This window comes from Dama dama, chromosome 22 (genome assembly GCF_033118175.1).
Source record: "Dama dama isolate Ldn47 chromosome 22, ASM3311817v1, whole genome shotgun sequence".
Lineage (NCBI taxonomy): Eukaryota > Metazoa > Chordata > Mammalia > Artiodactyla > Cervidae > Dama > Dama dama.
In genome coordinates, this window is record NC_083702.1 from 38,931,844 (window position 1) to 38,958,737 (window position 26,894).

Here is a 26,894-nt window from a genome sequence, read left to right on the forward strand (position 1 = left end):
TTCTGCCTCTTGCCAGCTATGCATCTTTTGGAAAGTTACTGAACTCCTCTAAGCCTCTATTCTCTCATCTGTGAAAAGCAGAACCGTATACAAACCTTTTAGGTTTGTACTGAGGAATAAAGTAATACTGTATGTGAAGTGATTAGTCCATAAATGGTACAGGGTAAATAATCAATAAATATTAACTAGACATCCTATGTGACTGGTGATGGAAGTAAAATCCAAAGCTGTAAAGAACAATATTACATAGGAACCTGGAATGTTAGGTCCATGAATCAAGGTAAATTGGAAGTGGTCAAACAGGAGATAGCAAGAGTGAACATAGACATTTTAGGAATCTGTGAACTAAAATGGACTGGAATGGGTGAATTTAACTCAGATGACCATTATATCTACTACTGTGGGCAAGAATCCCTTAGAAGAAATGGAGTAACCCTCATAGTCAACAAAAGAGTCCGAAATGCAGTTCTTGGGTGCAATATCAAAAATGACAGAATAATCTCTGTTCATTTCCAAGGAAAACCATTCAAATCACAGTAATCCAAGTCTATGCCCCAACCAGTAATGCTGAAGAAGGTGAAGTTGAATGGTTCTATGACAATCTACAAGACTTTCTGGAACTAACACCCAAAAATATGTCCTTTTCATCACAGAGGACTGGAATGCAAAAGTAGGGAGTCAAGAGATACGTGGAATAACAGCAAGTTTGGCCTTGGAGTACAGAATGAAGCAGGACGAAGGCTGTCAGAGTTTTGCCAAGAGAATGCACTGGTTATAGCAAACACCCTCTTCCAACAACACAAGAGATGACTCTACACATAGACATCACCAGATGGTAAATATTGAAATCAGATTGATTATATTCTTTGCAGCTGAAGATGGAGGAGCTCTACACAGTCAACAAAAACAAGACCGGGAGCTGACTGTGGCTCATGAACTCATTATTGAAAAATTCAGATTAAATTGAAGAAAGTAGGGAAAATCACCAGACCATTCAGGTATGACCTAGATAAAATCCCTTATGATTATACAGTGGAAGTGAGAAATAGATTCAGGGAATTAGATCTGATAACACAGAGTGCCTGAAGACCTATGGACAGAGGTTCGTGACATCATACAGGAGGCAGTGACCAAGACTATCTCCAAGAAAAAGAAATGCAAAAAGACAAAATAGTTGTCTGAGAAGGCCTTACAAATAGCTGAGGAAAAAAGAGAAGCTAAAGGCAAAGGGGAAAAGGAAAGATACACCCATTTGAATGCAAAGTTCCAAAGAGTAGCAAGGAGAGATAAGAAAGTCTTCCTCAGCAATCAATGAAAAGAAATATAGGGAAAACAATAGAGTGGGAAAGATTAGAGATCTCTTCAAAAAAATTAGAGATACCAAGGGAACATTTCACACAAAGATGGGCACAATAAAGCACAAAAATGGTAAGGACCTAACAGAAGCAGAAGATATTAAAAAGAGGTGGCAAGAAAACACAGCAGAACTACACAAAAAAGATCTTCATGACCCAAATAGCTATGATGGTGTGATCACTCACCTAGAGACAGACATTCTGGGATGCGAAGTCAAGTGGGCCTAAGGAAGCATCACCACAAAGCTAATGCAGGTGATGGAATTCCAGCTGAGCTATTTCAAATCCTGAAAGACGATGCTGTAAAAGTGCTGCACTCAATATGTCAGCAAATATGGAAAACTCAGGAGTGGCCACAGGACTAGAAAAGGTCAGTATTCATTCCAATCCAACAGAAAGGCAATGCCAAAGAATGCTCAAACTACCGCACAATTGCACTCATATCACACACTAGCAAAGTAATGCTCAAAATTCTCCAAGCTAGGCTTCAACAGTATGTGAACCGTGAACATTCAGATGTTCAAGGTAGATTTAGAAAAGGCAGAGGAATGAGAGATCAAATTACTAACGTCTGTTGGATCATCAAAAAAGCAAGAGAATTCCAGAAAAACATCTACTTCTGCTTTACTGACTATGCCAAAGCCTTTCAGTTTGCAGATCACAACAAACTGTGGAAAAGTCTTAAAGAGATGGGAATACCAGACCACCTTACCTGCCTCCTGATAAATCTGTATGCAGGTCAAGAAGCAACAGTTAGAACTGGACATGGAACAACAGACTGGTTCCAAATTGGGAAAGGAGTACATCAAGGCTGTATATTGTCATCCTGCTTATTTAACTTATATGCAGAGTACATAATGCAAAATTCTGGGCTGGATGAAGCACAAGCTGGAATCAAGATTGCTGGGAGAAATATCAATAACCTCAGATATGCAGATGACATCACCCTTATTGCAGAAAATGAAGAGGAACTAGGAGCCTCTTAATGAAAGTGAAAGAACAGAGTGAATAAGTTGGCTTAAAACTCAACATTGAAAAAAAGGTCATGGCATCCGGTCCCACCACTTCATGGCAAATAGATGGGGAAACAGTGAGAAACTTTAGTTTGGGAGGTTCCAAAATCACTGCAGACGGTGACTGCAGCCATGAAATTAAACGACGCTTGCTCCTTGGAAGAAGAACTATGACCAGCCTAGACAGCATATTAAAAAACAGACATTATTTTGCTGATAAAGGTCCATCTAGTCAAAGCTATGGTGTTCCCAGTAGTCCTGTATGGATGTGAGATTTGGACTATAAAGAAAGCTGAGTGCTGAAGAATTGATGCTTTTGAACTGTTATGTTGGAGAAGACTCTTGAGAGTCTCTTGGACTGCAAGGAGATCCAACCAGTCAATCCTAAAGGAAATCAGCCTGAATATTCATTGGAAGGACTGATGCTGAAAGTGAAACTCCAATACTTTGGCTACCTGATGTAAAGACTGACTCCTTTGTAAAGACCCTGATGCTGGGAAAGATTGAAGGCAGGAGGAGAAGAGGAAAACAGAGTTTGAGATGGTTGGATGGCATCACTGACTCAATGGACATGAATTTGAGTAAGCTCCAGGATTTGGTGATGGATAGGGAAGCCTGGCATGCCATGACTGAGTACTCAATTGAACTTACTGAGAAGAACAAGCAGCTAGGGAGTGAGAAGATTAGAAGAAAGTTAAACAGCATATGCTTGATATCAAAGTTACTTGTCACATTCTGATATTCATTTGACTATGGAATTGATGGTTATTGCCTGATTTCATTGCCATTTTAAAATGTTGGTATCATTAACCTTTATTCAGGGCTTGCTGACCTTTTAACTTTCTCTTCTAGGTGATGAAAACTGAATAGAATTGCTACTAGGAGGCAAGTTCTCCCTGTGGTCATGGCAATGAACAGAACACATTTACTCTGAAGAACAAATAAAAGGGAACTGAGAGGTGGGCTCTTGCATTCAGCCGGACCAGCAGCAGAGTTGCTTTTTGAATTATCAGCTAGGTGGCTGATCTTGGACTGGAATGGGAGAGGGAGGAAGGGATGGAAGGAGCGAGGGAGGGAAGGAGCGAGTTGGGGGAACAATGTGGGGGGAAAGATGGAGGGGGGAAGGATGGAGGGATGGAAGGATGGAGTGGGGAAAGGATGGAGGGAGGGAAAAATGGAAGGAGGGAAGGATGGAGGGAGGGAGAGAACACTGTTTTCTGCAGCTTTGGGTCCTGGCCTTTAACAAATTTGGTTCTACTAAACTACTTATTCTTGTAAGTTGTGTTTCCTTATGCCTCTTTATTCTTCAGAGGCTAACCTCTGTGCCATTTTCTTAAGCAGATGCTGCCCCCTTTTATGGCAAACCTTCTGGGTCCCTTAGAACTGAGCTCCTTAGACTCCTTCTCAGTGAGAACACAGCTCTTTGAGCTTACGTGAACTTCACCTTTTAAAAAAATTTATTTAATTGGAGGATAATTACTTTACAATATTGTGATGGTTTTTGCATATATCAACATGAATCAGTCATAGGCATACATGTGTCCCCTTCCTACTGAACCTCCCTCCCAGCTCCCTTCTACTCCATCCCTCCAGGTTAAGCCTGTTATACAGTGAAGTAGGTTGGAAAAGGAAAGACAAATTTTGCATATTAATACATGTATATGGAATCTAGAAAGATGGTACCTATGTGCAAGGCAGTAAAGGAGACAGATTTTGGGACTCAATGGGAGGAGGAGAGGATGGGATGATCTGAGAGAATAGCACTGAAACATGTATATTATCAAGTGTGAAACAGATCGCCAGCCCAGGTTGGATGCATGAGACAAGTGCTTAGGGCTGGTGCACTGGAAAGACCCGATGGGATGGGGAGGGAGGTGGGAGGGGGGATCAGGATGGGGAACACATGTAAATCCATGGCTGATTCATGTCAACGTATGGCAAAAACCACTACAATACTGTAAAGTAATTAGCCTCCAACTAATAAAAATAAATGAAAAAAAAAAAAAGAGAGAAAGAGAATAGCACTGAAACATATACATTACCATAAGTAAAATAGATAGCCAGTAGAGTTAGAACTTTACCTTTTATCACAACTGTTCACTTACTTCTTTGTTCCCAAATATTTGAGGACAGGTTTGGCATCTCCAGACCCATATTTATTTTCCTAATTTAGATTTTAGTGCAACAGAACAAAAATAACTCTTCAAAGCCTGTCTTATGTTTCCACTCTTGTGAAGTAAAATTAATAAGAGTGAATGGGAGAAGGAGAAGAGGAGTGATTTATTTTTAGTGCTCTTCACTAGTTTAGAAAAAAAATGTTAACTGGATAAATTAAAAAAGAATCTTCTTTGTTCTTTTTTTTTTTTTTTAAATCTTCTTGTTCTTAACTTGTAGATATAATTTTTGGTTTTCTTTGTTTGCTGGGTCAATCTATTGTACTTTGTTTTTGTTGGACTGTTTTGATTTCACTTATAGGTGTGTATATATATGTGTGTGTGTGTGTATATTCCATTATTTTAATTATTATTTGCCTGATTTTGTAACTGCCATTTTCTGGGGTTCATCTTTGGTTTCTCATTTTGGGGTAACCCTAACCCTAACACTAACCTTAAAATAAAGAAGATTACAAGAGATAAGGAAGGACACTACATAATGATCAAGGGATCAATCCAAGAGGAAGACATAACAATTGTGAATATCTATTCACCCAACATAGGAGCACCTCAGTACATAAGACAAACACTAACAGACATAAAAGGAGAAATTGACAGTAACACAATAATAGCAGGAGACTTTAACACCCTACTCACACCAAAGGACAGATCATCAAAACAAAAATTGATAAGGAGACAAAAATCTTAAATGATGCATTAGATAAGGTGGATCTCATTGATATCTTCAGGACATTCCATCCAAATGTAGAAGAACACACTGTCTTCTTAAGTGCACATAGGACATTCTCCAGGATAGACTACATCTTGGGTCACAAATCGAACCTCAGTAAAATTAAGAAAACTGAAATCATATCAGGCATCTTCTTTGACCACATGCTATGAGACTAGATATCAATTACAAGAAAAATACTGTAAGAAACACAAACATATGAAGATTAAACAATATGTTTCTAAATAACCAACAAATTACTGAAGAAATCAAAAAGGAGATAAAAAAAAAATTTCTAGAAACAAATGACAATGAAAACACAACAACTCAAAACCTATGGGATGAAGCAAAAGCAGTTCTAAGAGGGAAGTTTATTGCAATACAATCCTACCTCAAGAAACGAGAAAAACATTGGATAGACAACCTAACTTCATACCTAAAACAACTGGAAAAAGAAGAACTAAAAAACCCCAAAGTTAGTAGAAGGAAAGAAATCATAAAGATCCGAGGAGAAATAAATGAAAAAGAAATGAAAGAAATAATAGTAAAGATGAATAAAACTAAAAGCTGGTTCTTGAAGAAGATAAACAAAATTGACAAACCTTTAGCCAGACTCATCAAGAAAAAAGAGAGAAGAATCAAATCAACAAAATTAGAAATGAAAAAGGAGAGGTTACAACAGACAATGCAGAAATACAAAGGATTATAAGAGATTATTATGAACAACCATATGGCAATAAAATGGATAACCTGGAAATGGACAGATTCTTAGAAAAGTTCAATCTTTCAAGACTGAACCAGGAAGAAATAGAAATTATGAACAACCCAATTACAAGCACTGAAACTGAAGCTGTGATTAAAAAAAAAAAAATCTCCCAAAAAACAAAGGCCCAGGACCAGATGGCTTCACAGGAGAATTCTATCAAACATTTAGAGAAGAGCCAATGCCTATCTTTCTAAAACTCTTTCAAAAAATTTCAGAGGAAGGAACACTTCTAAACTCATTCTATGAGGCCACCATCACTCTGATACCAAAACCAGACAAAGACAACACAAAAAAGAAAACTATAGGCCAATATCACTGATGAACATGGATGCAAAAATTCTCAACAAAATTTTAGCAAACAGAATTCAACAACACATCCAAAAGCTCATACATCATGATCAAGTTGGATTTATTCCAGGGATGCAAGGATTCTTCAATATATGCAAATCAATCAATGTGATACAGCATATTAACAAATTGAAAGATAAGAACCATATGATAGTATCAATAGATGCAGAAGAAGCCATTGACAAAATTCAGCACCCATTTATGATTAAAACTCTTCAAAAAATGGGCATAGAAGGAACCTACCTTAACATAAGAAAGGCCATACAGGTTAAACCTACAGCAAACATTATCCTTAATGGTGAAGAAGTGAAAGCATTCCCTCTGAGATTAGGAACAAGACAAGGGCATTCACTTTCACCACTATTATTCAACATAGTTCTGAAAGTCCTAGCTATAGCAATCAGAGAAGAAAAAGAAATAAAAGAATTCAGATTGAAAAAGAAGACCTAAAGCTCTCACTGAAGATGACATGATACTGTACATAGAAAATACTAAGCATAGTATCAAAAAATTACTAGAGCTAATTAGTGAATTTAGCAAAGTTTCAGGATACAAAATCAATACACAGAAATCAGCTGCATTTCTATATACTAACTGAAAAATCAGAAAGAGGAATTAAGGAATCAATCTCATTCCCCACTGCAACAAAAAGAATTAAATATCTAGGAATAAACTTACCCAAGGAGACAAAAGAACTGTACACAGAAAATTATAAGACACTAATGAAAGAAATCAAAGAACAACATAAGCAGATGGAGAGATATTCCACGTTCCTGGGTAGGAAGAATCAATATTGTGAAAATGACTATACTACCAAACTCAATCTATAGATTTGATCCCTATCAAATTACCAATGGCATTTTTCACAGAATTAGAACAAAAATTTCATAATTCATATGGAAATACAAAAGACCCCGAATAATCAAAGCAGTCTTGAGAAAGACCAGAGTTGGAGGAATGGAGCTGGAGGAATCAATCTCCTGACTTCAGATTATACTGCAAAGCTACAGTCATCAAGACAGGATGGTACTGGCACAGAAACAGAAATATAGGGGAATAGAACAAGACAGAAACCCCAGGAAAAAACTCATACACCTATGGGTATCTTAATTTTGACAAAGGAGGCCAGAATATACAATGGGGAAAAGACAGTCTCTTCAATAAATGGTTCTGGGAAAACTGGACAGCTACATGTAAAAGAATGAAATTAGAACACTTTCTAACACCATACACAAACTCAAAATGGATTAAAGACCTAAATGTAAGACCAGAAACTATAAAACTCTTGGAGGAAAACATAGGCAAAATACTCGATGACATATATCAAAGCAAGATCTCTATGACCCATCTCCTAGAGTAATGGAAATGAAAGCAAAAGTAAACAAGTGGGACCTGATTAAACTTAAGAGCTTTTGCAGAGCAAAGGAAACTATAAGCAAGGTGAAAAGACAACCCTCAGAATCGGAGAAAATAATAGCAAATAAAACAACTGACAAAGGAAGGATTAATTTCCAAAATATACAAGCAGCTCATACAACTCAATATCAGAAAAATGAACACCCCGATCAAATAGAGAGAAAAAGACCTAAACAGACATTTCTCCAAAGAAGATTTACAGATAGCTAACAAACACATGAAAAGGTGCTCAATATCACTCATTATTAGAGAAATACAAATCAAAACTACAATGAGAAATTATCTGACACCAGTCAGAATGTTCATCATCAAAAAGTCTACAAACAATAAATGCTGGAGAGGGTGTGGAGAAAAGGGAATGCTCTTGCACTGTTGGTGAGAATGTAAATTGATACTGCCACTATGGAAGACAGTATGGTGATTCCTTAAAAAAAAAAACTAGGAATAAAACCACTGTAAGACCCAGCAATCCCACTCCTAGGCATATACCCTGAGGAAACCAAAACTGAAAAACACACATGTATCCCATTGTTCATTGAAGCACTATTTACAATAGCTAGAACATGGAAGGAACCTAGATGTCCATCGACAGATGAATGGGTAAAGAAGTTGTGGTACATAAACACAATGGGATATTACTCAGCCACAAAAATGAATGCATTTGAGTCAGTTCTAATCAGGTGGATGAACCTAGAACCTATTACATAGTGAAGTAAGTCAGAAAGAGAAAGCTATATACTGTATTCTAATGCATATATACAGAATCTAGAAAAATGGTACTGAAGAATTTATTTACAAGGCAGCAATGGAGAAACAGACATAGAGAAAAGGCCTATGGACTTGGGGAGGGGGGAGGAGAGAAAGAGATGTATGGAAAGAATAACATGGAAACTTACATTGCCATATGTAAAATAGATAACCAACAGGAATTTGCTGTATGTCTCAGGAAACTCAAACAGGGGCTCTGTATCAACCGAGAGGGGTGGGATGGGGAGAGAGATGGGAGGAAGTTTCAAAAGAGAGGGGACATATGTATACCTATGGCTGATTCATGTTGAGGTTTGACAGAAATCAGAAAATTGACAGAAAACAGAAAATTGTGTAAAGCAATTATTCTTCAATTAAAAAATAAATAAATTTATAAAAAAAGAATCTTCTAATGAGACTATTGTCAAAAACTATTTTAAAATCTCATAAGTACAAAAAACATATCTCGTGAAAATCTACATGACCATAAACTTAACAATCCTGTTGACATTCAAGTTAAATTGACAGGTATCATTGTTCATGAAATCAGAGTTAAAAATTTATATACACTGGATTAGGAACAAAAACCAGCCATATTCTTCTCATTTTAAAGCTTATTTCTATTATATCTGCAACATAGAGTAACTATCCTTGAAATAGGCATGATCATTTTTTTGAGTTGCAGTGGATGAGGAAGCAAGAATCCACAGAAATTACACTCACCTGCCATGGTCTGTGTGATAAAATCCATCAACACAAACACCTTGGAGAAAATGCCAGGTGATGCCTTTCTCTGCTTATTTCTGAAAGGATTCCAAACTCTAGTGCAACCAGCTGCCCAGGAAGGTATCCCAGCAAGAACCCAGGCTCCATCATTTCTTCTACAAACAAGTGGGCCTCCAGAGTCCCTCTTTTATGGCAGAGAAAGTGGAAATTTTAAAACAGTTACAAGTTAAAAATGTTTTATCAGGTGCATAAGATCAGCCCTCATCTCAGAGAGAGAAGTAGTAGAAGCATAAAAACTCAATGGTCATTATTCATCAACATTCTGTGTTCATCATTTTGTTTCTCCATCATTGGTTTCAAAGGACTATCCTTTTATTCACATGTAAACTCCTTCCACTCACTTTATGCAATCTTGTCAAACTAACCCTTAATTTCTCTCTTCCTCCTAGTTTTTGGGGAACAATTCACAATCAATGGAAGAAGGAGGGAGAGTTCACAGATAAACGCTTAGATAGGTCACAGATAATGCTTCCACTATAGCATTCTAGGGAAGACTGGATCACATTCCAAGCCCACAGTACCAGCGAATAGAACCCCCAAGTTCACGCAATGGCTCAAGGCTTTTAAAACAGAATGCCCGGGAAACTTATTTTGTCCCGGGGCTATATATATAAAGGATCCATTGGCTCTCACACTAGAGGATAAAGGAGCCACACTTTCAGGATCTTTTCTTTAATAATTCTTCATAACAATGTGCTGCTTTGAAAACACATGCCAATTGGTATCAGATTGAATCCCCTCAAAAGGCACAGAATTGTTTGACAACTTTATCCAGAAAATACTTACCTGTGAAGGATGAGACAGTAAGTCTACCTATATTCCAATTTAGAAAGCAGAATAATTGTAAATTTCTATCTCCTTCCTACCAAACTCTCCCTGGCCCTTATTCTGTCACCTCCTAGAAGAAAAATTAAATATTTTCCCAACAGAAAATTTTAGAGAGCTCCCCATGGCAGTTTTAAGTTGCTTGTTGGCAAAGAATAAAGACTCCCTCCTTCTCCATTTTAAGAAAAACAATTATAATTAAAACTTAAAATTCATGTCTATCACAAACCGGCCTCCCTTTCCTTTCTTGTCAGAGTTGGCTTTCTTTGTGAAGTTGTTGTGTTGGCCTTAGAATGTTGCCATATACAACATCTTTTACCCCACAGTTACTGTAGCTATGCTATCTTTGGTCAAACTCTGTGTAAACATTGCATTCCTCACTAAAGCTTGAGAAAAGTTAAAATGTTCAACAAAAGGTAGAATGAGAAATAATCACAGCTAGCCTAATTCACTTGCCAAAGTGGTCATCTTGTTTGATTTCACTAGGTTGGGAATGTTGAAACCATCTTCCCTGCCTGACCTCTTCATGTCCCCACAAGGAGGTACAAGGGGTAAGAATGCACATGGGACAGAAAAGAATTCTCTCAGCTCTGGTCAAGGAAAGTTTTTCAGTAGAAATCAGATGGAAAGATGAGGGAAGAGTGAAATCTTAAAGAAGTAACCCCTCAAAAGCAGCCCAGAAGCCACTCTCATCCACGTGATAGTCGGTCAATAACTGGACTGGTTTATGCTAGGAGGACTAGTGTGCTGCAGTCATAGGGTCATAAAGAGCTGGACATGACTGGGCAACTGAGCAACAACAATGCTTATTACCTGGCAGGCATCCTTTGCCCCATCAGGAAAAGCGGCGCACAACATGTCCCTTCCCAGGGGAGGAAGGTTCATACCCCTGAGCAGGGTACCACATGTTCTGTCATCCATGATGGGAACTTCCACTTCTTGTAGGATATTTGAATATTCTGATGCTGTGGAGAAGGGACTGGTAAGTTGGTCAACAACTGTCCCCACTTAAAGAAACCAACAAGAAGCTTACAAGTTTAGAATTGGTAGATGTTTAACCAAAACGTAAAAGTAATTTTTTTTTATAGCTCTGAATGATATTTTTCCCTAAAATCTTACACTAGTGACAAAGGGCTTTTTTAAATCAGATTTTTAATGTAACATAGGCAATTGTAGCTTCTCTGAATATATGTTTAAATGTTTCCTCAAGAGGAAAACTTTAGTCAGTAAAAGCAATATTTTGTAATGTTCTTTGCTTATGTATGACAAAACCCACTGGGAAAAAATAATAATAATAATAATAAAAAAATTAAAAAAAAAAAAAAAAGCAACCATAAAAAAAAAAATAAAAAAATAAAAATCACAATACCAAAGATAAGGAAGCTGAACTATTGTTACTTTACTGTATTCTTCTTCAACTATTATATTTACTTCCTGTTCCTGACCCTGATACACCTAACCAAAATGGCAGCAGGAGGAATTTTATGTAGAGCCTTAAAGTATAGCCTTTTTTTGGTGAAGACAACCAGAAGTCTTCCCTGAGTTAGAACGCAGAGAGGATAAAACAAGGATAAATGTATTATTTAAGACGAACAAAATTCCTGATTCCAATGGGCATGTAAATAAACCTAGAAGAAATATTACATTCTTTTGATGTCTCTTACTCTCTGAAGTCTTGCGCCATCCACTGGCCGTGCAAAGAATCCCTTCTTCAAATTTATCACCTCTATGGGGAATATAGATTGGCTGAACAGTAGTTCCTGAAAAAAACAACAATAACAAAAAAATTGTAAGAGTCACAGACAAGTGATCCTAAATATATTTGGAAACTGACATCTGGTTGACATCATAGCTTCCACAGTTTCTTCCTAAATGTAATTAACAATATTTTAAAGGTTTTTTCTCTCTCAAAAGAACTATCCCATATTTATAGAAATTTAGAAAGTGCAAATAAAGGAAAACAACTCACTGTTAAAAGTACCAAAACGACCTTCCCCAACTACCAGCATTTTAGGATGTGCCCTTGTTCTTAAGGGGCTTCCCTCATAGCTCAGTTGGTAAAGGATCTGCCTTCAATGAGGGAAACCCCAATTTGATTCTTAGGCCAGGAAGATCCTCTGGAGAAGGGATAGGCTACCCACGCCAGTATTCTTGGGCTTCCTAGTGGCTCAGCTGGTTAAGAATCCACCTGCAATGTGGGAGACCTGGGTTCGATCCCTGGGTTGGGAAGATCCCCTGGAGAAGGGAAAGGCTACCCACTCCAATATTCTGGCCTGGAGAATTTCATGGACTGTATAGTCCATGGGGTTGCAAAGAGTCAGACACAACTGAGCAACTTTCATTTCACTTCACTTGCTCTTAAGGGATAGTTTTTCACTCAAGTAATTGAGCTCTGTTATGTGGCAAGCAGTCTTCTAGACCTCAGTAAATGACCAGGAAAAATTCCTGCCCTGACAGAATGTAGATCTGAGCATGAGTGAGTGTGAGTGAGAGAGAAAGTGAGAGTGAGTGCGTTTGGGGTGAAATACAAGCAATAAATCTAATAATTTAGCTATTGGGTAATATGTGCTCTGATTTTTCCAAAAAAAATCAGGAAAGCATAAGAAAGATGAGAAGTCTGGGGATTAGGGAATATGGCAAGGGAGATGCAATTTGTAAAATGGCAGTCATGCCAAGTTTCATTGAACAGAGCCTTGAAGAAGCTAAGGGAAGAAATCAGGCCGGCATCTCTGTGGAAAGTATCTGAAGAAGAAAAAAACAAAATGGAAATTTCCTGCAGTGGCATCATGTCATATATGTCTGAGGGACAGTGAGGATTCTAGGATGTCTGGAGCAGACTAAACAAAAGAAATTCTAGTAAAAAAATGAACAGAAAAAGAGGTTGGCTACAGGGTTAGGATGCTGGGTAATGTCAGCTAAGAAGCTAAGAACACTGATTTGCATCTGAGTGTAATGGAGAACCACTGAAGTGTTTTGAGCAGAGTAATATAATCTGATTTACATTTCAAAAGTATTATTCTGGCTGCTGGGTTAATAATAAAAACTAGGGATGCAAGAGAGAAGTTGGAGATGATTCAAGAGACCATTCAAATTGACCCAGGCAAGAAATGATGGGAGCTTGGAGCAGGATGTAGGAGAGGAGAGGGTGAGACAGAAGCAATAGAGTTTTTCTGATGGATTCAATATCGAGTGTGAGTGAAAGAAGAATGAGCAATGAGTAAGGTCAATGTCTCTATTTAATTCAGCTATTGTTACCAATTCCAACTATGTTCTTATCTTTAAGTTTTATTGACTCTATTTCAAGTCTTCCTTTTCAGTTAATATTTTCTTGTTCTTTAGTCATTTTTGATAGACTTTACTTATTTAAACTTAAAACTTACTTTGTAGTATGTATATCATTTTAACATCTGTAATCTTGGAATGTCTGATTCTGGTTGATGTTACTTTGGACTCTGGTGCTTTCTCTGCAAGCAACTTTCTCTGCATGCTTTTTAATTGTGTATGCTCTCAATCATTAAAGCTTTATGGGAGTACATTCAAGCTGAGATTTAAGGTTTATGTCTTCAAAGAGAATTTACTACCTTTGCTTCTGCCAGAAACCCAATTACTCACCTGGAACAACTTTAAAATCTTGGCTTAGAGTTTTGGGGACAGGTAATGTGAATGCCAGCTTCAAACCTGAATGAAGGCTAGCTCAGGAAAATAGATATTTCTGAGAGCCCTCCATCCAGGGCCAAGGTTCAAGCAGGTAAATTTTCCTTATTCCCTCACTCTATGTGGCATATTTTCCTGTCTCTTTCCCTCCACCTTTTAAAGTATCACCTTTCAAGAAGTCCCAGGTTACATACATGGGAGGTTCCAATCAGACTCTCTGCTTCCACATCCTACTCCCACGCAGGCTCCTTGCAAGGATAGTTAACGTTATAGGTTCTTGAAGATCATTTAGATGCTTCAATGGCAGTCACTTAACTTCAGTGTCTGGCTAACTCCTTTGAATTTGTTCTCTTTCATTTTTTTTGGTCACTGAACACTTGCCTTTCCTGTATTTTTTTAAAGTAGGTTTTTAATATTTTGTCCAGAATGCTTAGATTATCTGTACTGAGAATGGTGTCAAATACCTTGTCCATAATAATGACAGAAAGGAGAAATCTGAGGACATTTTCAAATGTCCCATACTCCTTGGTTAGAGATGAGTACAGGTAGATGGTCTAGAATATTGCCCCCAGCCAAGACACTGGAGTACTTAAAATGCTGCTTAAGCATACATAAGTTGTGGCTGGTACTTATAGCCTGTGCAGTACTTTTTATAGGCTATAGATTAAACAAAATTATTTTTAAGGAACAAAATTTAGCTATTCTAATATTACTAGATATATATATACACAGAAAGTTAACTGGTAAAAATTAATAAATATAGCTTTTTCCATTACATCATTTCAATTCTAACTCTCCCTACTTACCAAACTTGACTTTGAGTTTTAGATACAGCAGTGCAATATTAAAACTCATATACCCAAGTCTGTTGTATTCAGGATGGATAATAATTTTTGAAACAGGAATATTCTGTTCCTCCTTATCCTTCTGAAAGAGGTTGTACTCCCCAGCAGTCACTGTCAGACTCTTAATTTGCTTCCTAAAACCAAACAGAAATTTTTCAGTAAGTAAAATCCTTTCCTCCAGGAAAGACTGTCTTGATTTCATGTAATTAACATGATTAATGTATCTTTAGGGATTTACAAATCTTAAAAGAAGATGTACTTTTTATTAGTGATTATTACTATTGTTATAATTTCTATAAATTGTAGCTATCTATAAAAAGTCATGGTTTTCAATCATGGAGTGTTTACATTCTGTGAACTCTTTCTCCTGTTGTCACTCATCTTTCTGCATAAAGTATTCAGATATCTTTTGTACATAAACCAGTCTCTCTCTATATATATATGCTTTACCATTTTAAACAAGATATAAAAGTTGTTCCTACTGTCCTTCTGTTTTCTCCTATTAGCACCCTCTTTTAATAGTATTCTTCCCTCCTAATTACTGAAAAGAAAACTAAGATCATGGCATCTGGTCCCATCACCTCATGGGAAATTGATGGGGAGACAGTGGTAACAGTGTCAGACTTTATTTTTTTGGGCTCCAAAATCACTGCAGATGGTGACTGTAGCCATGAAATTAAAAGACACTTACTCCTTGGAAGGAAAGTTATGACCTAGATAGCATATTAAAAAGCAGAGACATTATTTTGCCAACAAAGGTCTGTCTGGTCAAGGCTATGGTTTTTCCAGTGGTCATGTATGGGTGTGAGAATTGAGAAAGCTGAGTGCTGAAAAATTGATGCTTTTGAACTGTGGTGTTGGAGAAGACTCTTGAGAGTTCCTTAGACTGCAAGGAGATCCAACCAGTCTATCCTAAAGGAGATAAGTCCTGGGTGTTCATTGGAAGGACTGATGCTGAAGCTGAAACTCCAATACTTTGGCCACCTCAAGCGAAGAGTTGACTCATTGGAAAAGACCCTGATGCTTGGAGGGATTGGGGGCAGGAGAAGAAGGGGACGACAGAGGATGAGATGGCTGGATGGCATCACTGACTCGATGGGCATGAGTCTGAGTAAACTCCGGGAGTTTGTGATGGACAGGGAGGCCTGGTGTGCTGCGATTCATGGGGTCGCAAAGAGTTGGACACAACTGAGCGACTGAACTGAACTGAACTGAGATTATTAAAACATTGGCTCATCCATTTAACATTTGATGTTAACACTTTATTAGAATCAGTAACCATCAACCCACCCTCCACTAACTCTACAAATCATAGATTATGTGTGGAATCTTTGAGGTCTTGATTAGTAGAATAGAAAACACAAGAAATCTTATGCTACACACAAGTGTCTGGGAATCAGGAAAGTCAGTCAGTAGGTGGACCAGATGGAAAAAATTAAGAAAGGGACTAAGGTTGAACCCTGCATGGTATTTAAGGCATCGAATCTCCCAGTCCAACTGCCATGGATCAAGGCTTAATAAGTAATGGAAATCCACAACTTACTCATTGAGGCTAATCAGGCAATGTACTGCTGTAACAACCAGATCATCTTGAATCAAACTTCCTCCACAGAAGTGGTGTCCACCTAATTTCAGGGAGACCTGCCCAAGAAAAAAGTTAGGAACACAACTGATATACACCTCCACATAGATGTCATCTCCTTCAGAAACATTTGAAATCAACTCTTCTAATATGATGTCATATTAAGATACTGATACATTCAATAAATTGGTTAGTAAGAGATTTCTTATGAAGCAAACTTTTTGACAGTGAGGTCAAGTGGGGGTCCATAGAAAAATTACCTGTTAAGCTGGAGTTATGGTATCTAAAAATAGAGAAATAATTCACTATTAGCTCATTAAGAAATCAATGTCTTTATCACACTCACCTGCCATGGGTGTCCACCAACTGTTGAATTTCTCCAACTACTGATTCTAGAGAAGAACCCAGATTCCAAGACAGTTTCTATACTTTTCAAATCAACTGCACGAATTCCGTACTTCAGTCCTGTGTGGGAGAGCATATGTGTCTCACACACACTCACACACACACACAGCTCCTCATGTCAGGGTTCACTGTATCAAGACTTCCACCCTGGGGTTTTATTCTGCCAGTGCCAATGTTCACTCAGCTGGAGGCTACCCCACTTTCTCAAAATATCCCCGACCTGAGACTGCCCCACTCACACCTCATTGACTAGCAGTTTCCTGGCGACTCTACCTGCCCTCTGCAGCCTGAGCTGTCTCAACAAAAACAGACCTGGCCACTGAACGAAGGCCCTCTCCCTCTGGGAGGGATTCGGGGCTTTCCCTGGGAAGATGAGCATGGCAGCATTTAGGGGGAATGAAAGGTACTGGAGAACATACGCTGCTCTGAAACAGAGTCACTGGGTTTTAAGTTACTTCCACTTGGTTATCTTTCCTTGGAGGAAGATCTTTAGCACAAGCAAGGTTAACAGATATGCCTAAAAACTTGAACTCCAGAATCTAAAGGATTTCAGAAGAAAATTCGGCCCAGGCACCTCGTGGGCACATCTGGCCGTTGTCTTTGTGGGCCCGGGGAGTAATGAAGGCGCCCAGGACGCGGCTCACCTCGGCTGGGCGGGGAGTGGACCGCCAGCACCAGCAGCAGCAGGAGCGAGCCAGCCCCGGGCAACGCCCGCAGGGCTCCCTCGCGCGGTGACCCGTCCATCTTCGCCAGACGCAGGCGCTGCGAACTCGCGAAGAGAAGCGCTCCGGCCTCACGGCTCTGAGCTCCCGGAAGCGCCGCCTACATCACTCCGTCCTTCCGAGCCGGGGGCAGGGTGGGTGGGGGGCGCACAGGTGTCCCTCCTCAGGACCAGCCCAGCCGCCGCTGCTCTTCGGCCGCCCAGGTGTCATCGCGTCCCCGCCATCCACCCCTGCAGACAGGCGCGAGGTAACCTTGCAGGCGAGCCAGAGTCAGATGCAGGAGATGCTAGGACAGATGCAGGACCAAGGGGATCAATGGCCTAGAATGCTCGGCGCAGGTGATTTCTGTTCCCAGTCAGGGAATGTGGCCCAAGTCCCAGGGTCAAGGAAGCTGGGTACCCATGCAGGACACAGGCAAGCTGACCCTGAAAGGAGGAGGACTCTTGGAAGTTTGAGTATTAAAGATCCCACCCAGCTTCTAAGAAGCTCGTTGAAGATCTTGACACTCCCCAGTTTTCAAAAGCACTGGATATGAACCATCAGGTTTCTGCCCTATTCCTTTTTTGGGTGTCAGTGTTATCATCAGCTTCAGTGGAATGGACCAAAGCTGTAGGATCCAGCATTTAAGATTATTAAAATGAATTCACTGGCATGTCAGCATTTTTTCAATCAATATTATTTTCTAGTAAGGAATTTGTAACAAAATAGCTTGAGGTTGGGAGAGGAATAAAGCTGGAATTTGTCATTGATTTATACTTTATCAAAAATGAGGACAAAGTTAAGTGAACACTGTATATATATTAACTAACCTAGACACCCAGGCCCAATTGTCTCACCTCTGTATAAAATAGAAATAAAAGCTCCTTGAGGTAGAAGGGTAAACAAATTAGGGAGACACGTGGTAGACAGAAGGACAGGAAAAGAGATGGTCAAAGTGGAGGGAATGCAGATACAGGGATGGGCAGGTGACAGCTGAGGGAAGAAGCAGCAGAAGGTGAACTGGGAACCTTGGGCAAAAAGCTCAAAGAATGGGATTGGCACCCAAACTTAGACATACCATCTCAAACCTTTTTATTTCATGAACCTAAAAGGAGTTTCTGTGATCTTTATATCTCAAGTCTTAGACCACCGAAAAGCTCTAGAGCTGCACTATTCAATAGAGTAGACACTAGCCATATGTGGTTATTCAAATTAATATTAGCTAAAGTAAAAATTGAGTTCCTCAGTCACACTAGCTATACCTTAAGTGCTCACCAGCCACCTGTAGCTAGTGGCTACCATATTGGACAGCATGGATACAAAACACTGTCATCATCATATAGTTCTGTTGGACTGAATTGTTTTTGATAGTAGCATCGTTTTAAGTAAACACACCTTGGATGACAGTTTGAGTAGATGACTCCTGGGTTTTGAGCTTGAGTGTTGAGGGAACACCAGGAGGGGGCTTGGTAAGGTAAACAGCTCTTTCCTGAAGATATACAACTACACCTGAGTTCTCCAGGGAATCTCCAGGTAGTAGCCCTCAACACACTTATCTCTGAGTTTTGCTTTTACTGTAGGAATCCCACAAGTGTTACCATAACCATTTGTGGCCTCAGGGACTCACTACTCTCCAAAAAAGCTCAGATCCTCCAAATGGACCCAAACTCCTCTTTTTTCTTAGCAAGAGAGGGTCATATTAAAGCTACTACAAAACTCTTACAAGATGAGAGAGAAGGAAGGAAAAATGCAAGTTGGATGCACAATGTTCAAGTTCATGGCTAACTTTCTCATGAAGCTCAGAAACCATGTCCCCTTGCAGTCTTGTACACATGGTAGACACAGCTTTGCAGGATCATTAGTGTCTTGTTTCAGACCTGAAGTCATTTCCTGTTACAGCACAGCTCCCTTTGTTTCCAGAGTTCAAACTCCCAGCCTTAAGTGAGACCTTGTCCTTCTAATACAGAGGATTGTTCCCTTACAGCCCTAAAAAAAAAAAATAATACCTTTCCATTAAATAGAAAAAGAATCATTCATTGTGAATTGCATATATATCAAAAGCCAAGTCATTAGTGTCAGATGTAAATGTGCTAGTAAGATGATGGTTTAAATATAAATAGAGTTTGTGGTGATGCTGAAATGAAGTATTCTCTTATTTAAAGAAAAACCACAAAACTATAGAAAAGGAAAGGATGTCAAGCAGAGTGAGCCAGACTATCCCAAATTGGATTGAGAAACCTGCCTTGAACATAATTTCATTAGGGCAGCATAATAGTGATCTGCTACTGGAGGCCTTCCAGGATACTTGATGGATGCCCCAATTCTAAGGATAGTGGAAAAATTAGGAGTGTTAGGAGTTTAACCCAGGAGCAATAAGTAAACCATGGGTACATAGTGTTTTGTTTAAAAAATAAGTTTTTCCATTCCCCACTAAAACACTGGTCCAAACTCTAGAACTAGAACCCTCTCCCAAGTCCCACAGGGCCTAGGAATGGGCAGTAAAGTGATCATTGGTGACATTAGAAACAGCAATTTCCTTTGAATTTGTTGCAAGGCACAGATTTCACTAGGATGCAGACAGAATGTGAAGGACGGAGATAGAATGAGTGGAGACAATTTATTCTGATAGTTTGGCTGTGAAGGAGATAAAGAGATGCGGTAGTAGCTAGAGATGAAAAGGAATAAAGGAAAGATTTTTTCCAAGAGATCTTCATGGTAGCTACTGGTATCTGTGTTTTAAAATAGAACTGAATTGACAAGAGCAACAAAAGGAAGAAGTTAAAGAAGAAAGTGATGTCCAGGGCCCAGGATCCTCTTTTTCCATTGTAGCAACAGGAGAGAGGGGAGAATTAGATGCAGGTAGGTTTGCAGAGTGCAGGATACTGAGGAAGTGCCTGTTTTCTACTTTGTATTTACACCATCAAGAAAGAGGTGAAGGCATCTCCTCAGTAAATGAGGGGAGGGTATCTGGAATGGGTAGGTACTGAAATGGTCATTGTGTGGCATGAAAAGGACAGCAGGCACAGTGCACACAGAACCATGTGATGAATGAACGATGGGGGAAAGGAAGAAAGATGGTATTTTTTATTCTAAAAGTGGGCACCTAATGGTGACATAAATTTCAGTGGGTACTAACCACAGACCACTTGAGAGATTGAAACAAGACTTAATTATTTTCATCATATTTTATATAAAATATACATTTACATAAATTTTACTTTGGAAAGACCTAGGCAAAGTGTACACAATCAGACTTAAATGGGAGAAATCCTTTATGGGAGATATATTTCTAACTGGCACAGCAAAAGTAACAAAAATGTACATTTATATACAACTGATCAAAGCAATCTGAAAAACATGATACAAGTATTTCCATCTAACAAAAGGAAGGATGGGTGAGTCACAGCAAGTCAGCTGATTTCCACATTATAAAAGCAGGCCATGGTTTCTACAGTTACTTTAATGACTTTGGAGGAAATTTAAAAATATTTCCTTTTCCCCAGAAACACAACAAAATCGCTAATTTTTATGTGTGAAAGTGTTAGTCACTCAGTCGTGTTCAACTCTTTGTGATCCCATGGACTGTAGCCTGCCAGGCTCCTCTGTGCATGGAATTCTGCAGGCAAGAGTACTGGAGTGGGTTGCCATTTCCTTCTCCAGGGGATCCTCCTGACCCAGGGATGATCCCCTGGAGAAGGGAATGGAGACTGCAAAACAGGAGTATTTACCTCTGTCACATTAAAGTATACGGGCAGTTCAGTCACTCATAGGGTTCTGTGTTTTGCTGCAATAATTATCTTAAGAATTTCTAAAACTAAGAGCCACACTCAACAGTTACCTCTTCAGAGGCAGTGGGCTTTCCATTTGGATTTGGGGGACTCACAGAGCTTGATAGGCCCATAGAATTAACCACTCCTTTAATGTACAATAAACGTGACTGAGACAATTGGTAACTGGTCCCGGGTGAGGCAACTCCTTTGTGGCAGAGCAGGACTAGATTCCAGATCTCCAGATTCTTGGATTCGGTCTCCCCTTCTATGGAGCAGCAAGACAACCCCAAAAGGACATTATGCACATTTGTATTACTCATATCCACCGTGATTCAAATACACATGTGCACCACTGAGAATGGGAAAAAATGTCCTGGATTTCTGGACATGGAGAGCTCTTTTTAGTTTGTGGCAAATGTTGATCTAAACTTACAAACTAATAATGACCCCATAATTGTGATGATGCTAATTTTACCAGTTATGTGCCCTAAAGGTTTTTATGGAAAGGATCCTTGGTGATAAAATTAGAACATTTTTATATGAGCCAATTGATAGATACCAATTCTGTTGTGACATATTTTACTGATAATAAACCACTTGATTGAAGTTATTTCATTTGTTTTCTTTAAGTTATGTGGCTACTAACATACAAAAATAAGGAGGTGCTATTTTTTTAAGGATTGCTCAACATACTTGTCACATCAGAAACTTCAAGAATAATCACACAAAGTTATATTTCCCTACATTTTTGGCATTGTAAGTTTTTATCTTATTCAATTGTAGCCTAAACATAAGATTTGACAGGTTTTTTTTTAACTCTTTTAAAATGTCAAAGGATGCCATTTAGATAGTTGTTTTTGTTGTTATTAATGGGAAATACCAACATACTCTTTTATCAAAGTAAATGTGATTTGGAAACTATGAAAAAATTAAACAAATGCCTATAACTACATTTGCTTTGAGTGCTGTTACTATAACCTATAGATTTATTGATATAAGGTACAAATCTATCACAAATCAGAGAAAAACATTTTAAAAGCTTATTGTAATGAGTACAATTAAGAATTAACAAAAGTTGATATGTGTAACTTAAAAAAAATAGATACAGGTGTAGGCATAAACTTATGTCATGGACCTTTCTATGAGCCATGACAAAACATGAGTTTTATATACTGGACTCCTCGTCTGGTACATGAAAATAGCAGGGCCATTCTCCATCTGAGAACCAAGAGTTCTGTAAATATAAGATCAAATTATTGTCCTGTTGCCACAAATGCAAAACCACCTCAGCCAACCCACCTGTTTGTCAATCTTGGCATGGCAGCTTCAACTAACCAGTTGTGCTATTAAGTCATTTGAAATTCTTTGGCTCACTTTAGTCTAAATTTAAAAGTGAAAATTGTAAGACTGTAAACATCTCCTGGTAAAAGCCATAAACTCTTATTAAAGGTTAAAACTCTTATTAAAGGTTAAAAGGTTAAAACTCTTATTAAAGCCTGCAGTGGTTCTCCAGCCTGGCTGCATATCAGAATCTCAACCTGAGCGGCCGAGGTCCAGTGATTCCCAAAGTGCACATGGTTATTTTCAAGTCCACTAGGGTCTAGAGCACCTGTGTGTGAGGGGTGAGATCTCAGCTGTCAGCTGAATGTGGCGTTTCAATTTGAGGGGCTTGGAAGGCTTGAAAGAAACAGTGTGAAACCCACATTTGCTTTTTACTCCTCCTCAAATTAGTTTTTCCAGTCGGTTTGTGTGCAAAGCTTTGGATTTTCTCATTTAGCCTTGCTGAAAAGCAGCTGCACCACCACTGCAAACCCCTACACCGATTGAGGTCCTACGTGTTAGGCACGTCAGACGCCTACACTGGGGGCTGTGAAGTGCTGTGGGGAGCTGGAATCCAAGTGCTGACAATCCTCTTTGTTTTGTGATGGGCTTTAAAATAAACAGACCTAAAAGAATATATCTCAGGAGTCCCTAAAATAAAATTTTCTTTCCTTCAAGGTATTTGAATCTTTGGTTTAGTTCGCTATAGTTAATCAATGAACCATAGTTCATGAATACCATTAACAGGTTGAAAACATCTGAGTCAGCTTTAAAATCCTGAATAATTCTTACGGTTAACATAACTTTGTAAAGCCATTCTCGTGGCTTCTATGTCAAAGGGTGTGTGAAAGGGCTACCACTTATTGGAGAATCTGAAGGCAAGCAGAACTGGTTCTATGCAGGACAGACGGACAGGTTAGATAGACTGAACCAACTCCAGCCTTGTTTGACGTTCCCTCCTGTCCTGGGCAAAATAGAATTGTAGGACCCTTTGTTAAAAAATTACTAAGAATTTCAAGCAGAGCATCCAGCCAAGCACAAAGTGCATCTGAGTGCAAGACCCTGAGGCCTGCAGAGACCACATGTCCACAAAGCTGGCTCTGCAATTCCATCTTGGAAAGAGGCTACGAACTCATAGCCAAGCCTGCTTTTGTTAAGGGAACCTGGATGAACTCCATGACTAGCCAGGGCACCCCATTCTTATTTTGATAAGGATGAGTTCCACATAATATTTCATGTTATAAGAGCAAATAAAAATAGTTATAAAATACACTTAATATCTTTGAAAAATAATGTGTGATTTACTTTTTTATAGGTACCATGCAACTATGAAAGCTATTTCATTGGCCACATCTAAGTGAGAGTATTAACTCAGGACAGAAATACCTGATCCAACAAGAAGTGCTTACTTCTAATGTTCAAAGAGATGCCAGTGTGCGCAGACAGAATGAGACAGTGACAGAGTGAGAAAGACAAAGAGAGGGAGGGAGAGAGATGGAAGGGGTTGGTGGGGGGAGAGGGGAAGGGAAGGGGAGAGAGAGAGACACGAGACAGAAAACAGGGATAGATGGGGAGAGAGAAAAGCATCCAAAAGAAGGCAAAAAAAAGTCTCCTGAAGGCCACATGACCCTTTTCTCTCAGAAACTTTTAGGCTGTAATAGCCATTGCAATTATTCCAACAAATGTACTCTCATATCTTTAGCAGCCCTTCAGATAAGGCATAATTGCTTTTCAAAATTTGGGGCTTGATCTTTTCCATTAACTTTCTAAGTATAAATTTTTGTACTGATTATTCTAAAGAGTTTGTAATTAAAGTACTAGATATTGTTTTTAGCTAGGGTTCCATGTTTTTCATTTTGGGGGTGGAGTAGTTATTTTATAATAAATATTATAGTACATTTCTTGACCTTAGGACTACAGAAGTATAATTTGGGGAACTAAAAATATTTGAAATGAAATTTTAGATACATTTATGATCTATAACATTAAAGACTATTAGAAACAGAAGATCATAGTTGTAATATATACATTATTGGATTACTGATACACACAAACATGTATGCTAATTTAAATTCCATAATCCTTCGTATTTAAAATATTCCTGGCATCATCCCTTCCCAAAGAAATTTTTTTTCCTTTTATCTAGATTTACCTTGACAAAAAGTAATAATAACAGCACAGAGGCAGTGCTTTCTGCTTCTGGGGTTGAAAAGAGGCGGCAGGCTTCTTGCTCTGGCTGGAGCATGTGACATACATGTGCCTCAAGCTACTAAATGTGTATGATACCTGGCTTGGCACCAGGAACAGCACTATCCAGAGTAGGTTTTGTTTGTTTTTATTTAAGTTTATGATGAAAACCAAATGAGAATCACATATTCCAATTTCTTCAACTCCAAAATATATTACCACCCAAACATTGATGGCTGGTTCCTAATTTCTTTAACTTTAGCAAGTGAATGATCAATACAAAATTTTTGAGGGATGGTGGAAACTTAATTACTTTGTAGTTTAGATTTATAATTTTTGTATGATCAGTTGTAAAAGCTGCTACTAAAACCACTATGTACACAGAAAAATGTGTGCATATATTAAATATTTTATAAGTTATGAAATAAATAACACTAAAAGACAAATGTCAAATTGTAAGTTCAACTTTGCCATCCATACCTTTTAAATATAAATATATATATTTTAAAATTATGAATTTAGATTTTCTTTCCTAGATTTTTTTGAGCATTTTCCATGAAATATCCAAAATTCCAAACATAGAACCAAGAACTGCAGGTTCTAGCATTCATGTTTTAAGCACAAAATTCTCATTAAGCCTAGGAAGATCAATCAATAGAGCTTCTATACACCCATTTAGAGTCTATGAAGATTTCTGTAATATACTGTAAATATTCCTCAATGATTAAATATATTTTCAAAAAATAATCTCTGAAAGTTAAGATAATAAAGTAGAACATTTCTCTCAATTAATATCTTTAATAATTCTCATGTAGAATATACTATTTTTTTCTCCACCAAAATAACAATATATTTGGAGGTGGAAACATTTATGATATTTAAAAGCACTTATGAAATCTTAGAGCAGAACCACTACTCCAATAATACTTGTAATAAAATTAAAATAATTTAAAACATTTCCATAAACAATCAGGGTACTAAGATCCTTGATTTTCTTATAGGAATATGAATACCCATACACAATTCCAGAAACTTCCTTATTGATATATTAGGCAATGGGAAAACAGCTTGTATCAGAGTGGAATTTAATTTACTTCTCAATAGGGCTCTAGCAATATCCTCAAAAGGATATAAGATAAAGCTGACTTAACAACAGCCTCTTTCCCCATACATTCCAGAAGGTTTTACAAAAACTGTGAGATACTCATTTCCAGTTCAGAGAATTAAATGAGCTACCTCTTGGAAGAATTTCCCAAATGGTTTATCCCAGAGGATTTATCCTCTCTGAAATATCTCATCTCATAAAGAAGAGATGCCATGCCTTCGTAGCATTTCAAGCCTCTATTTCTGGGAGGCTACACCAAGAAATGTCTACATTAAGAAATGGAATTAGATTTCCAGGTTGAAAAAAGCAGACACATATATGAAAGGAAATCTAGAATTAAAGCAAGAAAAAATTCTGTAAAATGTGCAGCTGCTGTTTTCCTTCCATCTCAGGTCTCCTAGCCCCTGCTTGCTCTTTTTTACTTCTTTCATGGAAATGCAAGTTCCCAGCACAGCGCTACCAGCAGGTGTCCCAAAATGTGTCACCCTGAACTTGGAGTGACAGGGAAAATGCCATTGGTCATGCCCCAAGTGATGTGAAAGCAAAGCTTCCATCACTTCTTCCTCTTCCAAAGACACCAGCACCGTCCCTTGAGACTGGGTCAAATGCTGCTACGTTTGGTTTTTTTCTCGAACTTCCTGTAATCTTTTCTCAAGGCGATCCAATTTGGCGAGATTTTCCTGCAGTAGTTTGCTGTCTGGAACCAGCTGTAAGGCTCTTTCATAATAAGTTCTTGCAGACACATAGTTTCCCTGCAGAGAAAAAGAAAAGGGATAATTATGTTTTGATCCATCAGAATGCTTGCTTGAAGAATGGGGAGACTAAGAAACAGACCTTCTGGCCCATTTTAACATTAATGTCCTCATAAGGAGACCCTGTCTGCTTGTATAATTTCATCCTTATCTGTTGGTGCTCTTGGAGAATCCATTTGTTTAAGTACCAGACCAGATGGAGAATGTGAAAGATATGGGTTATGCCATAAGTTTAAATGGCAGGAAAACAGATTTTGAATTCTATTAATACAGTGTATGAAGCTGTCATCTCAGTGTTCTCATAGGGTTAACACTATTTCTTTGTAATCAAATGGAACCAAAGCCCTGAAAATTCATAATTAGAGCGAAGGGAAGAAAGAGAAGGTTGAGTCCAGGGAAAGAGGGGTGTGTGTGAGAGAGAGAGAGAGAGAAAT

The 26,894-nt window shown here is 38.4% G+C and overlaps 2 protein-coding genes across 5 annotated transcripts in view; both read right to left on the reverse strand.

The window, feature by feature from the left end:
• Positions 1–17,004, reverse strand: part of OVCH1 (ovochymase 1) — a 73,869-nt gene extending 56,865 nt beyond the window's left edge. The window contains exons 1-7 of the mRNA XM_061123969.1: positions 16,938–17,004; positions 16,567–16,685; positions 16,182–16,279; positions 14,600–14,772; positions 11,804–11,899; positions 10,953–11,104; positions 9,252–9,438 (exon numbers count right to left, since the gene is read on the reverse strand). Of these exons, the coding sequence (XP_060979952.1) occupies positions 9,252–9,438; positions 10,953–11,104; positions 11,804–11,899; positions 14,600–14,772; positions 16,182–16,279; positions 16,567–16,685; positions 16,938–17,004 (892 nt within the window). The remainder of the gene's footprint in view (positions 1–9,251; positions 9,439–10,952; positions 11,105–11,803; positions 11,900–14,599; positions 14,773–16,181; positions 16,280–16,566; positions 16,686–16,937) is intronic.
• Positions 17,005–20,496: 3,492 nt separating this feature from the next.
• Positions 20,497–26,894, reverse strand: part of TMTC1 (transmembrane O-mannosyltransferase targeting cadherins 1) — a 287,777-nt gene continuing 281,379 nt past the window's right edge. For all 4 annotated transcript variants that reach the window (XM_061125206.1, XM_061125208.1, XM_061125205.1 and 1 more), the window contains one exon: positions 20,497–26,460. In XM_061125206.1, the coding sequence (XP_060981189.1) occupies positions 26,320–26,460 (141 nt within the window). In that variant the 3' untranslated portion in view covers positions 20,497–26,319. The remainder of the gene's footprint in view (positions 26,461–26,894) is intronic.